Below are 14,624 nucleotides of genomic sequence, written 5' to 3'. Positions count from 1 at the left end.
TCAATATACATTTTTTTTGTGATCTTTATGGGTTGGTAAGGTATTTCTTACTTTTCCTCTTTGTGGCAAGAAAATTGCTGATGACCTGTGGTTAATTGGTAGAATCAAACATTGACTGGAAAATCAGATGAGGGCAAGGACCATTAAATTGTTGATTGATGACTAGTGGTGATTTGTGAATTGTTAGTTAATGAGTAGAACGGTTTAAAGGCTACAAGCAAGACCAGCTCTTACCTTATGCAGCGTACAGGATGCTCCAACTACTCCATCTCTTGCTTTACTGGCCTACTCATTCTGAAGGCAGAGTCAGCTCTTGTCCCACTCAGCCTTCAGGCAGCACTAGCTTTCTACTTACCATAGCAATTAGGGGCATATCAGAGCTGATAGAGAAAAACTGATGGCATATTTAGAATCGGCAAACCAAAATTTACCTGAAAACATGTCTGATATTTCAGGCACCAAATTCTGTGTAACCCTGTGTTATGACCCCTCCAATTTTGTATAATCCTCAGTTGTATATTTTCAGCCAATAAACTTGTTTCATTTTCATTTGTCCTACTCAGCTTTCAGGCAGCACTAACTTTCGACTTAAAGCAATTAGGGGTATATCAGAGATGATAGAGAAAAACTGATGGCATATTTAGAATCAGCAACCAAAATTTGCCTAAAAACATGTCTATTTCAGGCACCAAATTCTGTGTAACCCTGTGTTGTCAATCCTCAGTTGTATAGTTTCAGTAAATAAATATTCATATTTCATTTTAAATACACACAAGGACACTTTGTATGAAGCAACTAAATTTATCACTGATGTTTTATTGGCTCATACTCGATACAAAATCATTTCACTACATTGTAGACTTACACAAAACTTTGTTGTTAGACCATTTACAGATCTATGATGTACAGGTACATGTACAATATTTACAAAAATATATATTAAACATCAATGAGCATCATATATATATATATTTATATATATAGGTATAAGAAAATATTAGGAAAAGTTTCACTTATCAGTAGTGTAGAAAACTTTTAGATTTGGAAAATATAAAGCTTATACAAATGCATTTCAAGTTTTAAAAAAATCCTTTAAAGAAGTATAATTAGGTAACATTTACATATGAAAGCAAATTTCTATGATGAATGTTATTGCACTGGCTAGTCTTGGAATGTATGAAAATATAAATCAGATGCACTACCTTCATTTTTAAAGTATCAAATTAATCAGGTTTGAAAAACAGATTAAAATAAAGTTAACAAAGCATAAAGTTGGCAGTCTTCATAAGCAAAACTTGATACTTAAATTGTCTATCTCATTATGGAAGAGTTTTAATGCTTTTCGTTCAAGTTTTGCTAATAAATTTCTACCTTATTCAATTATTCATATACGAGCGACAGGATAAGAAGTTAGTATTGGCGATTTATTAAGAGTGGGTGATTTATGTACCCAAAATTCTAATTAGGCTTTTGTTACAGAAAAAGGAACACCTATTTATGAACAAATTTCATAAGCATGATAAATTCATAATAAACAAACTTTTCTATTTTATACCAGAATTCTTTATGATGTCCTGCACTGTAACATGCCATGCACCATCAAAGTTACAAAAAATGTTGACAAAAGCAACTTATTGGTGATGAAACCTTGAGACTCTGCATCCTCCCTTTGGACACTGGTAACTTCATCCAAGTCAACAAATATTCTATGTAAATTAAATAATGCAAATTGCACTGATCGTAACATCACAGTGTAAAGTTCTAAGTCTCAGTGGCCAGCACTTGAAAACACTGACATTGGAACAATGCCCAATATTTCAACAATCTAATGATGTTAAGAATAGTTAAAAATTACAAATCTTCTAATTCTGGAATTTGAATTATTTCAATTAAGAAATACCTATATTACAAAAAATGATAAGGAAGACATTCTCTCATTCCTATGTCATCTGAATAATGAAACTCAAATGAGGAAAAATAATAAAACTTAACAAAATATGAGAGGTAAGAGCTCATTAAAATAATTATTGCACTACCTCTGTTGTCCAAAAATACAACTCTACATACAGGTAAATTACAAATGTGTTACAGAATATAAATATTTAAGTACAGAAAATGAGGCTGAAAGCCCCATTCGTACTTGAGATCACAAAGCCTGTTTCGACAGCAAGCTGCTACTCTAAATACTTGGGCCATACTAAAGAATCACATTACCTTCCAGTTCCATCTGGGAAAATATGAAGTGATTGGATGAGAGAAGCTTTTCCATGTAACTTTTCTCTCTGCTTTAATATATCTCTCCCATTTCTAGAAATTTGACCCAAGTTATGCACTAAGATGGTCAGTATCACAGCATCCACACAGGCTATTTAGTTTTCAACTTTTTCTAGTCCATGTGCAGTGATAATTAGACTGACACACATCACTTTGTGACCAGGATTGAGCTTCACATTCTGTGCTCACTTTTGTGCTTTGTACCTGTATTAATGAGAGCTCTGCTTCCATCACAGAAACCCTCCTCTTTGCACATACTTTATTTGTGAGCTAGCAGGGAATTGGTTTAATTAACGTTACCCAGTCATAGCACAAAGCTGACCAAAATATGCCATACTTAGAGCGACTTGCAGCTTGGAACCTCATCTACACAACACACATACATCATTCTTGACATCATTCTCAGCAACTCAGACTAGACATGAGCATTGGGGCGGCATAAGCTTCTTGTCTTTTAATAGCCAATCTTCATTAATGGCTCAAGGTGAAGGAGGTGGAAAGGAAGGAAAATAAAATCCGCCCCGGCCTGGTGAGTGACGCTGACGAAACTTCCTCAGCTCTTCCCAGTGCCAGCCGTGTCCACATATCAAGTCTTGCGCAGTCTTCACAAAAGCAGGCAAGCATGCAGAAATATATGAACTTGGTCAATGTAGAGCAAATTGATCTGTTAATGAGAAATTACACCAATAATGAAAGTCCAGCACTGATTTTAGGTTCATGGTGATTTTAGCCCAAAAACATTGGGTCACATTGGAGGGGATGAACAATGAACTTATTTGGTCATCAGTGGCATATCTATTACCACCTGATCAATTCATTGGCAAGGTAGATGAGCAGACTTGGGGATCTGTGAAAGCTTCAAATCATCATACCTTCTATTTCACCTAATATCCACATCCAGTGACCCTACTTGAGCATCTCCAATGACCCCTTCACTTAAATCATCATAACATGCATCTTTCCTCTTCACACAATAATTTCCCTGATGATACGACGATTGCGGGAATTTGGCGTTGAGTATCCCGATTCCAGAGATTCGTCAAAGCTGATCTGCGGCTTGTTATCATGGTTAATTTCTGCACCACCTTGATCATAGTGTTCCATGTATGGATCTGGCATGCCACTGACATCACAGCCTCCATCTGGGGGAAGAGATGTTAAATAGAACCTCACATATTGATGTTTAAAAATACTTATCTCCCTTTAAGCAACTTATTTCAAAGTTTATCAGTACATTTGACTGCCTCTCAAAAATCTACCAATGTGCACAGTATAAACTGTTTTGACAAGTACAAGTTTGAAAACTTACCAATATGGTCAACACGCTTCCTGGGTTTGTGCACTGCAGCGTATGGGTCTCCATTGGCAACATAGTTGTTTCGTGAGCCAGGGTAATCATCAACCATTCCCTGTCCCTGGTAACCAGCTGGTGGGTAGTGTGAATAGTCATCATATCCAGAAATACCATAACCCCCATGAACCATAGGGTCATACTGGTAACCCCTGGAGTCCTGAGACATATGTGGTGCCATGTGAGTTGTCATCTGTGGATCACCATGACCCTTCACTTGCCACAATGAATCTTGGGAGTTGACTGAGCCACCATTGTTGGAGTTCGAGTAGCTGTTGTCCATATATCCCATGCCTACAAAAAATGAAACAAGTAAAAACGATATCTATGGAAAGACAACTCTTATGGTTTTTTAAATGCAACCCATGGTGTACATGTATTCAGTTAAGGGATAACGCTTGTTACCAGGTAAGGACCAAAAGTGAAAAAAAGGGAATTAATTGTTCCATATAGTCCCCTGAAAATGTAAAGAAAGATTGCTCAAGTGTAGCACTTTGGCCATGTGTACCATTTTCAATCCAAGTCCTCCATATTTGTTTTAAGTGTACTGTGTTTGAAGTGCTAGAGATTCGTTGTAATTGTTCCATGTTTACTAGTGTAGTGTTTTGCTTCATGCTCAATGAAGGAGCAATGTTCTGTGTTGAAGAACCATGCTCCATAATGAGTTAACAATGAGAAGGTGAAGCAGAATCAGGAGAAAGATATGTGGAAGGAGGAAACCGAGAATGATTAAGAGAAGGAAGATATAACACTGGTCAGTCGTTGAAGGTGATCTACTAAAGTAAACTGCTAAAAAGGGGCCAACAAATATAATACCTGCCTTGAGCTTCTTTACATTTTAAATTCTGACACACCTTTTCAAAGGTATACATAAGTCTACAGTATTTACTGTGAAGTTGAAATAGGAGAAATCTAAATGATGTCTCTTCCATTCATTTATTTTTTTTTTTTTTTGGGGGGGGGGGGGACAATTTGCAAGTTTTCTAAAAATTCATCTCTAAGCCTATGCTTGAAAAGCTGGGGATGTAAAAATGTCAGAATTTTCAGGGGTCCCTCAGTTACCAACTGGCAAGCTTGAGAAACAAAGGTATTAATCATTTTACAATTTAGTTCCCTGATTTATCTGGATCTGGTGAAACTAAATTATTTTCCCATTATATAATCAGCAAATAATCAGACTGACTGAGTCAATGATAACACTCTCAGAAGGTCAGATATGACTGAGAAAGCAATAATACTGCTGAAAGCTATGCACCTATCCAGTCACTTCAAGCTACACTGGCTAAAGGGCACACATGCTCCTTGTGATCAAAGAAGAAGGGGAAGGCTGTCAGAGTTTCCTAGTTAATGTTTCTCTTATTTTGCTCTTAAAACCTTTTAAGAATGCAAGGAACACTTGAATGGAAAACTAAGGGCCTAACTTGTGCCCTCTGACCAATAAATATGTGTAAAGTTACTAAAGACTGTAACAGCATAACTAAGAAAATTTAAAGATATATATATATATATATCTATCCCTGGGGATAGGGAAGAAGAATACTTCCCACGTATTCCCGCGTGTCACAGAAAGTGACTAAAGGGGACGGGAGTGGGGGACTAGAAACCCTCTCCTTGTATTTTAATTTCCTTAAGGGGGAAACAGAAGGAGTCACACGGGGATTGCTCATCCTCATCTGAATGTGTGTGGATGTAACCAAGATGAGAAAAAAGGTGAGAGAGGTAGTATATTTGAAGAAAGGAACCTGGATGTTTTGGCTCTGAGTAAAACGAAGGGGCAGAGTGGTTTGGGAATGTCTTGGGAGTAAAGTCAGGGATTGGTGAGAGGACAAGAGCAAAGGCAGGAGTATCACTACTCCTGAGACAGGAGTTATGGGAGTATGTGACAGAGTGTAAGAAAGTAAACTCAAGATTGATATGGGTAAAACTGAAAGTGGATGGAGAGAGATGGGTGATTATTGGTGCATATGCACCAGGGCATGAGAAGAAAGATCATGAGAGGCAAGTGCTTTGGGAGCAGCTGAGTGATTGTATTAGTAGTTTTGATGCACGAGACCAGGTTATAGTGATGGGTGATTTGAATGCAAAGGTGAGTAATGTGGCAGTTGAGGGAATAATTGGTGTACATGGGGTGTTCGGTGTTGTAAATGGAAATGGTGAAGAGCTTGTGGATTTGTGTGCTGAAGAATGACTGGTGATTGGGAATACCTGGTTTAAAAAGAGATATACATAAGTATACGTATGTAAGTAGGAGAGATGGCCAAAGATAGTTATTGGATTACATGTTAATTGATAGGTGCTTGAAAGAGAGACTTTTGGATGTTAATGTGCTGAGAGGTGCAACTGGAGGGATGTCTGATCATTATCTTGTGGAGGCTAAGGTGAAGATTTGTAGAGGTTTTCAGAAAAGAAGAGAGAATGTTGGGGTGAAGAGAGTGGTGTAAGTAAGTGAGCTTGGGAAGGAGACTTGTTTGAGGAAGTACCAGGAGACACTGAGTGCAGAATGAAAAAGGGTGAGAGCAAAGGACGTAAGGGGAGTGGGGTAGGAATGGGATGTATATAGGGAAGCAGTGATGGTTTGCGCAAAAAATGCTTGCGACATGAGAAGTGTGGGAGGAGGGCAGATTAGAAAGGGTAGTGAGTGGTGGGATGAAGAAACAAGATTATTAGTGAAAAAGAACAGAGAGGCATTTGGACGATTTTTGCTGGGAAATAGCACAAATGAGTGGGATATGTATAAAAGAAAGAGGCAGGAGGTCAAGAGAAAGGTGCAAGAGGTGAAAAGGAGGGCAAATGAGAGTTGGGGTGAGAGAGTATCATTACATTTTAGGGAGAATAAATAAATGTTTTGGTAGGAGGTAAAGTGCATAAGACATGAGAACAAATGGGAACATCGGTGAAGGGGGCTAATGGGGAGATAATAACAAGTAGTGGTGATGTGAAAAGGAGATGGAGTGAGTATTTTGAAGGTTTGTTGAATGTGTTTTGGTCGAGGTGGTGTGCGAAGTGAGAGGGTCAGGGAGAATGATCTGGTAAACAGAGAAGAGGTAGTGAAAGCTTTGCAGAAGATGAAAGCCGGCAAGGCGGGGGGTTTGGATGGTACTGCAGGGAAATTTATTTAAAAAGGGGGTGACTTTGTTGTTGACTGGTTGGTGAGGATATTCAATGTATGTATGGCTCATGGTGAAATGCCTGAGGATTGGCAGAATGCATGCATAGTGCCATTGTACAAAGGCAAAGGGGATAATGATAAAAGTGAGTGTTCAAATTACAGAGGTAGAAGTTGGTTGAGTATTCCTGGGAAATTATATGGGAGGGTATTGACTGAGAGGGTGATGGCATGTACAGAGCATCAGATTGGGGAAGAGCAGTGTGGTTTCAGAAATGGTAGAGGATGTGTGGATCAGGTGTTTGCTTTGAAGAATGTATGTGAGAAACACTTAGAAAAACAAATGGATTTGTATGTAGCATTTATGGATCTGGAGAAGGCATATGATAGAGTTGATAGAGATGCTCTGTGGAAGGTATTAAGAGTATATGGTGCGGGAGGCAAGTTGCTAGAAGCAGCAAAAAGTTTTTATCGAGGCTGTAAGGCATGTGTACCAGTAGGAAGAGAGGAAAGTGATTGGTTCTCAGTGAATGTTGGTTTGCGGCAGGGGTGTGTGATGTCTCCATGGTGTTTAATTTGTTTATGGATGGGGTTGTTAGGGAGGTGAATGCAAGAGTTTTGGAGAGAGGGAGCAAGTATGCAGACCGTTGTGGATGAGAGGGCTTGGGAAGTGAGTCAGTTTTTGTTCGCTGATGATACAGTGCTGGTGGCTGATTCAGGTTGAGAAACTGCAGAAGCTGGTGACTGAGTTTGGTAAAGTGTGTGAAAGAAGAAAGCTGAGAGTAAATGTGAATAAGAGCAAGGTTATTAGATACAGTAGGGTTGAGGGACAATTCAATTAGGAGGTAAGTTTGAATGGAGAAAATTTGTAGAAAGTGAAATGGATTGGGCAACGGACGGAACCATGGAAGCAGAAGTGAGTCACAAGGTGGGGGAGGGAGCGAAAATGCTGGGAGCGTTGAAAAATGTGTGGAAGGCGAGAAGATTATCTCGTAAAGCAAAAATGGGTATGTCTAAAGGAATAGTGGTTCCAACAATGTTATATGGTTGTGAGGCATGGGTTGTGCGGAGGAGGGTGGAAGTGTTGGAAATGAGATGTGGTGTGAGGTGGTTTGATCGAATAAGTAATGAAAGGGTATAAGAGATGTGTGGTAATAAAATGATTGTGGTTGAGAGAGCAGAAGAGGGTGTATTGAAATGGTTTGGTCACATGGAGAGAATGAGTGAGGAAAGATTGACAGAGGATATATGTGTCACAGGTCGAGGGAATGAAGAGAAGTGGGAGACCAAATTGGAGGTGGAAGGATGGAGTGAAAAAGATTTTGGGTGATTGGGGCCTGAACATGCAGAAGGGTGAAAGGAGTGCAAGGAATAGAGTGAATTGGAACGATGAGGTATACCGCGGTCGATGTGCGGTCAATGGATTGAATCGTGGCATGTAAAGCATCTGGGGTAAACAATGGAAAGTTTTGTGGGGCCTGGATGTGGAAAGGGAGCTGTGGTTTTGGTGCATTATACAAGACAGCTAGAGACTGAGTGTGAACGAATGTGGCCTTTGTTGTCTTTTCCTAGCGCTACCTCGGGCGCATGCGGGGCGAGGGGGGTGTCATTTCATGTGTGGCTGGGTGGCGACGGGAGTGAATAAGGGCAGCAAGTATGAATTATGAACCTGTGTACATAATGTATGTACATACATACATGTATGTATATATACATGTACATTGAAATGTATAGGTATGTATATGTGCGTGTGTGGACATGTATGTATATACATGTGTATGTGGGTGTTGGGCCACTCTTTCGTCTGTTTCCTTGCACTACCTCGCAGATGCGAGGGACAGTGACAAAGTATGATAAAAGAAATAGTATAATAATAATATATATATATATATATATATATATATATATATATATGAAAGCCGGCAAGGCAGCAGGTTTGGATGGTATTGCAGTGGAATTTATTAAAAAAGGGGGTGACTGTATTGTTGACTGGTTGGTAAGGTTATTTAATGTATGTATGACTCATGGTGAGGTGCCTGAGGATTGGCGGAATGCGTGCATAGTGCCATTGTACAAAGGCAAAGGGGATAAGAGTGAGTGCTCAAATTACAGAGGTATAAGTTTGTTGAGTATTCCTGGTAAATTATATGGGAGGGTATTGATTGAGAGGGTGAAGGCATGTACAGAGCATCAGATTGGGGAAGAGCAGTGTGGTTTCAGAAGTGGTAGAGGATGTGTGGATCAGGTGTTTGCTTTGAAGAATGTATGTGAGAAATACTTAGAAAAGCAAATGGATTTGTATGTAGCATTTATGGATCTGGAGAAGGCATATGATAGAGTTGTTAGAGATGCTCTGTGGAAGGTATTAAGAATATATGGTGTGGGAGGAAAGTTTGTAAGAAGCAGTGAAAAGTTTTTATCGAGGATGTAAGGCATGTGTACGTGTAGGAAGAGAGGAAAGTGATTGGTTATCAGTGAATGTGGGTTTGCGGCAGGGGTGTGTGATGTCTCCATGGTTGTTTAATTTGTTTATGGATGGGGTTGTTAGGGAGGTAAATGCAAGAGTTTTTGGAAAGAGGGGCAAGTATGAAGTCTGTTGGGGATGAGAGAGCTTGGGAAGTGAGTCAGTTGTTGTTCGCTGATGATACAGCGCTGGTGGCTGATTCATGTGAGAAACTGCAGAAGCTGGTGACTGAGTTTGGTAAAGTGTGTGGAAGAAGAAAGTTAAGAGTAAATGTGAATAAGAGCAAGGTTATTAGGTACAGTAGGGTTGAGGGTCAAGTCAATTGGGAGGTGAGTTTGAATGGAGAAAAACTGGAGGAAGTGAAGTGTTTTAGATATCTGGGAGTGGATCTGGCAGCGGATGGAACCATGGAAGCGGAAGTGGATCATAGGGTGGGGGAGGGGGGCGAAAATTCTGGGGGCCTTGAAGAATGTGTGGAAGTCGAGAACATTATCTCGGAAAGCAAAAATGGGTATGTTTGAAGGAATAGTGGTTCCAACAATGTTGTATGGTTGCGAGGCGTGGGCTATGGATAGAGTTGTGCGCAGGAGGATGGATGTGCTGGAAATGAGATGTTTGAGGACAATGTGTGGTGTGAGGTGGTTTGATCGAGTGAGTAACGTAAGGGTAAGAGAGATGTGTGGAAATAAAAAGAGCGTGGTTGAGAGAGCAGAAGAGGGTGTTTTGAAGTGGTTTGGGCTCATGGAGAGAATGAGTGAGGAAAGATTGACCAAGAGGATATATGTGTCGGAGGTGGAGGGAACGAGGAGAAGAGGGAGACCAAATTGGAGGTGGAAAGATGGAGTGAAAAAGATTTTGCGTGATCGGGGCCTGAACATGCAGGAGGGTGAAAGGAGGGCAAGGAATAGAGTAAATTGGAGCGATGTGGTATACCGGGGTTGACGTGCTGTCAGTGGATTGAATCAAGGCATGTGAAGCGTCTGGGGTAAATCATGGAAAGCTGTGTAGGTATGTATATTTGCGTGTGTGGACGTATGTATATACATGTGTATGGGGGTGGGTTGGGCCATTTCTTTCGTCTGTTTCCTTGCGCTACCTCGCAAACGCGGGAGACAGCGACAAAGTATAATAAAAAAAAATAAAATATATATATATATATATATATATATATATATATATATATATATATATATATATATATATACTCACATACTGCAAATAATATGCAGCACAATATCAGTTCAATTCAGTTGTCCTTGAGTATTTTATAATTGCAGTACATTTCTCTAATAAACAGCAACAGCAAATTTGCATCTGTTGATCATATTTAGATATCCAAGCTACTTGCCTCTATCTTCCCTACTTCCTAAAGAAAAAGCTTTAAGAATCATGTACACTTACCATTAGTATTTTGAGGAGCATTAACGTGTCCATTCTGACCATAGTTGTGATACTGTTGAGAGCTGTAAATAGCAGTCTTGGATGGATCATCTAATCCTGTATCCATAGAGCCATCCAGACCTTTGTTGTCCATACCAACTGTATAATATGGTGGTGGTGGTGCCTGAAAGAAACATTGTTTAATATAGACAACCCCAAATGAAATATGATATGTGTACCATGTTTATAATGTCAATTCAGGCATAAATATAAAAAAAATTTGAAAATCATTCCCCATAAGGCATCATATTTTAAATTTTTCTTTCTCTCTTTCCAGACAGCTTCCTTCCTCATAAGCTTGAAAGGATTAGAATTTTTAGTCATGATTCCTCTACATTAACTTCCTCATGCCATTCATTGACATTTAGGGTGTTTAACTCCAAAATTCAGTTTAACCAAGCTTCTCTGGCCAAGTCCATGCTGCTGCTGTTGCAGGTCTTTCTCTCGTGGGGATAGGGGAGAAAGAATACTTCCCACGTATTCCCTGTGTGTCATAGGTGCTGGAAACCCTCCCCTCCTTATATTTAACTTTCTAAAAGGGGAAACAGAGGAAGGAGTCATGCAGGTAGTGCTCATCCCCCTCGATGGCTCAGATTGGGGTGTCTAAATGTGTGTGGACGTAACCAAGATGAGAAAAAAGGTGAGAGAGGTAGTATGTTTAAGGAAAGGAACCTGGATGTTTTGGCTCTGAGCGAAACGAAGCTCAAGGGTAAAGGGGAAGAGTGGTTTGGAAATGTCTTGGGAGTAAAGTCAGGGTTTGGTGAGAGGACAAGAGCAAAGGAAGGAGTAGCACTACTTCTGAAGCAGGAGTTGTGGGAGTATGTGATAGTGTAAGAAAGTAAACTCTAGATTGATATGGGTAAAACTGAAAGTTGATGGAGAGGGATGGGTGATTATTGGTGCCTATGCACCTGGTCATGAGAAGAAAGATCATGAGAAGCAAGTGTTTTGGAAGCAGCTGAGTGAGTGTGTTAGCAGCATTGATGCACAAGGCCAGGGTTATAGTGATGGGTGATTTGAAAGCAGAGGTGAGTAGTATGTTCAGTGTTGTAAATGGTATGGTGAAGAGCTTGTAGATTTGTGCTGAAAAGGACTGGTGATTGGGAATACCTGCTTTTTTAAAAAAAGATATATACATAAGTATACATATGTAAGTAGGAGAGATGGCCAGAGAGCGTTATTGGACTACATGTTAATTGACAGGCGTGTGAAAGAGAGACTTTTGGATGTTAATTTGCTGAGAGGAGCAGCTGGAGGGATGTCTAATCATTATCTTGTGTTGGCGAACTTGAAGATTTGTAAAGGTTTTCTTTCAAAATAGAAGAGAGAATGTTGGGATGAAGAAAGTGGTGAGAGTAACTGAGCTTGGAAAGGAGACTTTGTGTAAGGAAGTACCAGGAGAGATTGAGTGCAGAATGGCAAGAGGTGAGAGCCAATGACATAAGGGGAGTGGGGGAGAATGGGATGTATTTAGGGAAGCAGTGATGGCTTGCACAAAAAATGCTTGTGGCATGAGAAAGCTGGGAGGTGGGCAGACTAGAAAGAGTAGTGAGTTGTGGGATGAAGAAGTAACATTATTAGAGAGAGATAAGAGAGAGGCATTTGGACAATTTTTTGTTGGGAAGTAGTGCAAATGACTGGAAGATGTATAAAAGAAAGAGGCAGGAGGTCAAGAGAAAGGTGCAAGAGGTGAAAAAGAGGGCAAATGAGAGTTGAGGTGAAAGAGTATCATTAAATTATGGGGAGAATGAAAAGATGTTTTGGAAGGAGGCAAATAAAGTGCATCGGACAAGAGAATAAATTGGAACATCGGTGAAGTGGGCTAATGGGGAGGTAATAACAAGTAGTGGTGAAGTGAGGAGATGGAGTGAGTATTTTGAAGGTTTGTTGAATGTGTTTGATGATAGAGCAGGAGATATAGGGTGTTTTGGTCTAGGTGGTGTGCGAAGTGAGAGGATCAGGGAGAATGGTATGGTAAACAGGCCCCACAAAACTTTCCATTGTTTACCCAAGACACTTCACATGCCCTGGTTCAATCCATTGACAGCAAGTCGACCCCAGTATATCACATTGTTCCGATTCACTCTATTCCTTGCATGCCTTTCATCCTCCTGCATGTTCAGGCCCCAATCGCTCAAAATCTTTTTCACTCCATCTTTCCACCTCCAATTTGGTCTCCCACTTCTCCTCGTTCCCTCCACCTCCGACACATATATCCTTTTGGTCAATCTTTCCTCACTCATTCTTTCCATGTGACCAAACCACTTCAATACACACTCTTCTGCTCTCTCAACCACACTCGCCTTCCACACATTTGTCAACGCTCCCAGAACATTCGCCCCCTCCCCCATCGTGTGACTCACTTTCGCTTCCATGGTTCCATCCGCTGCCAAATCCACTCCCAGATATCTAAAACACTTTACTTCCTCCAGTTTTTCTCCATTCAAACTTACCTCCCAATTGACTTGTCCCTCAGCCCTACTGTACCTAATACCTTGCTCTTATTCACATTTACTCTCAGCTTTCTTCTTTCACACACTTTGCCAAACTCAGTCACCAGCTTCTACATTTTGTCACCCGAATCAGCCACCAGTGCTGTATCATCAACAAACAACAACCGACTCACTTCCCAAGCCCTCTCATCCACAACAGACTGTATACTTGCCCCTCTCTCCAAAACTCTTGCATTCACCTCCCTAACAAGCCCATTCATTAAGAAATTAAACAACCATACATATACATTGAAATGTCTATGTATGTATAAGTGCACGTGTGGGTATTTATGTACATGCATGTGTATATGGGTGGGTTTGGCTATTCTTTTGTCTGTTTCCTTGCGCTGCCTTGCGAACACAGGAGATAGTTATTAAGTATTATAAAATAATATACTTAAAACTGCTGTTCTCATACATGTAACATGATACAGTTTTGGTCTTTTTTTGGAATGCATGGGAATTACTGCATTTTTCTTCAAACAATTGTGACATCTATACTATTAATTTTATTCATTATACTTAATCGCTGCCTCCCTTGTCAGCAAGGTAGTGTAAGGAAACTGACGAAAGAATGGCCCAAGCCACCCAGAAACTCATGTATATACACAAATGCCCATACATGCACATATACATACCTACACATTTCAACGTATACATACATACACAGACATATACATATATAAACATGTATATATTCATTCTTGCTGCTTTCATCCATTCACGTTGCCACCCCCTCCTTACAGGAAACAGCATCCCCTCCCCCCTCCAGCGAGGTAGTGCCAGGAAGACAAAAAGCCACATTCATGCACACTCAGTCTCTAGCTGTCATGTGTAATGCACCAAAACCACATCTCCCTTTCCACATCCAGGTCTAACAGACTTTTCCATGGTTTACCCCAGATGCTTCACATGCCCTGGTTCAATCCATTGACAGCATGTCGACCCTGGTATACTGCATCGTTCCAATTCACTCAATTCCTTGCAAGCCTTTCGCCCTCCTGCATGTTCAGGCCCTGATCGCTCAAAATCTTTTTCAATCCATCCTTCCACCTCCAATTTGGTCTCCTACTTCCCCTTCTTCCCTCAACCTGACACATATATCCCCTTTGTCAATCTTTCCTCACTCATTCTCTCCATGTGTCCAAACCATTTCGATACAGCCTCTTCTGCTCTCTCAACGACACTCTTTTTATTACCACACATCTCTCTTACCCTTTCATTACTTAATCAAGTCACCTCATCACATGCTGTCCTAAAACATATTATTTCCAACACCTCCACCCTCCTCCATACAACCCTATCCATAGCCCATGCCTTGTAACCATATAACACTGTTGGAACCACTATTCCTTCAAACATACCCATTATTCCTCTCTGAAATAATGTTCTCCCCTTCCACACATTCTTCAATGCTCCCAGGACCTTTGCCCCCTCCTCCACCCTGTGACACTTCCGCTTCCATTGCTCCGATCGCTGCTAAGTCCACTCTCAGAT

General features: G+C 40.4%; 1 protein-coding gene across 1 annotated transcript in view; it reads right to left on the bottom strand.

Annotated features, from left to right (window-relative positions):
- Positions 1-800: 800 nt before the first annotated feature.
- The window catches only part of ed (hemicentin protein echinoid), a 237,927-nt gene continuing 224,103 nt past the window's right edge, over positions 801-14,624 (bottom strand). Inside the window, exons 8-10 of the mRNA XM_071680967.1 lie at positions 10,597-10,759; positions 3,584-3,919; positions 801-3,416 (exon numbers count right to left, since the gene is read on the bottom strand). Coding sequence (XP_071537068.1) covers positions 3,241-3,416; positions 3,584-3,919; positions 10,597-10,759 — 675 coding nt within the window. The 3' untranslated portion in view covers positions 801-3,240. The remainder of the gene's footprint in view (positions 3,417-3,583; positions 3,920-10,596; positions 10,760-14,624) is intronic.

The sequence above is a fragment of the Panulirus ornatus genome, chromosome 32, assembly GCF_036320965.1.
Source record: "Panulirus ornatus isolate Po-2019 chromosome 32, ASM3632096v1, whole genome shotgun sequence".
NCBI classification, from domain to species: domain Eukaryota; kingdom Metazoa; phylum Arthropoda; class Malacostraca; order Decapoda; family Palinuridae; genus Panulirus; species Panulirus ornatus.
This window is presented reverse-complemented; position numbering and strand designations above follow the sequence as displayed.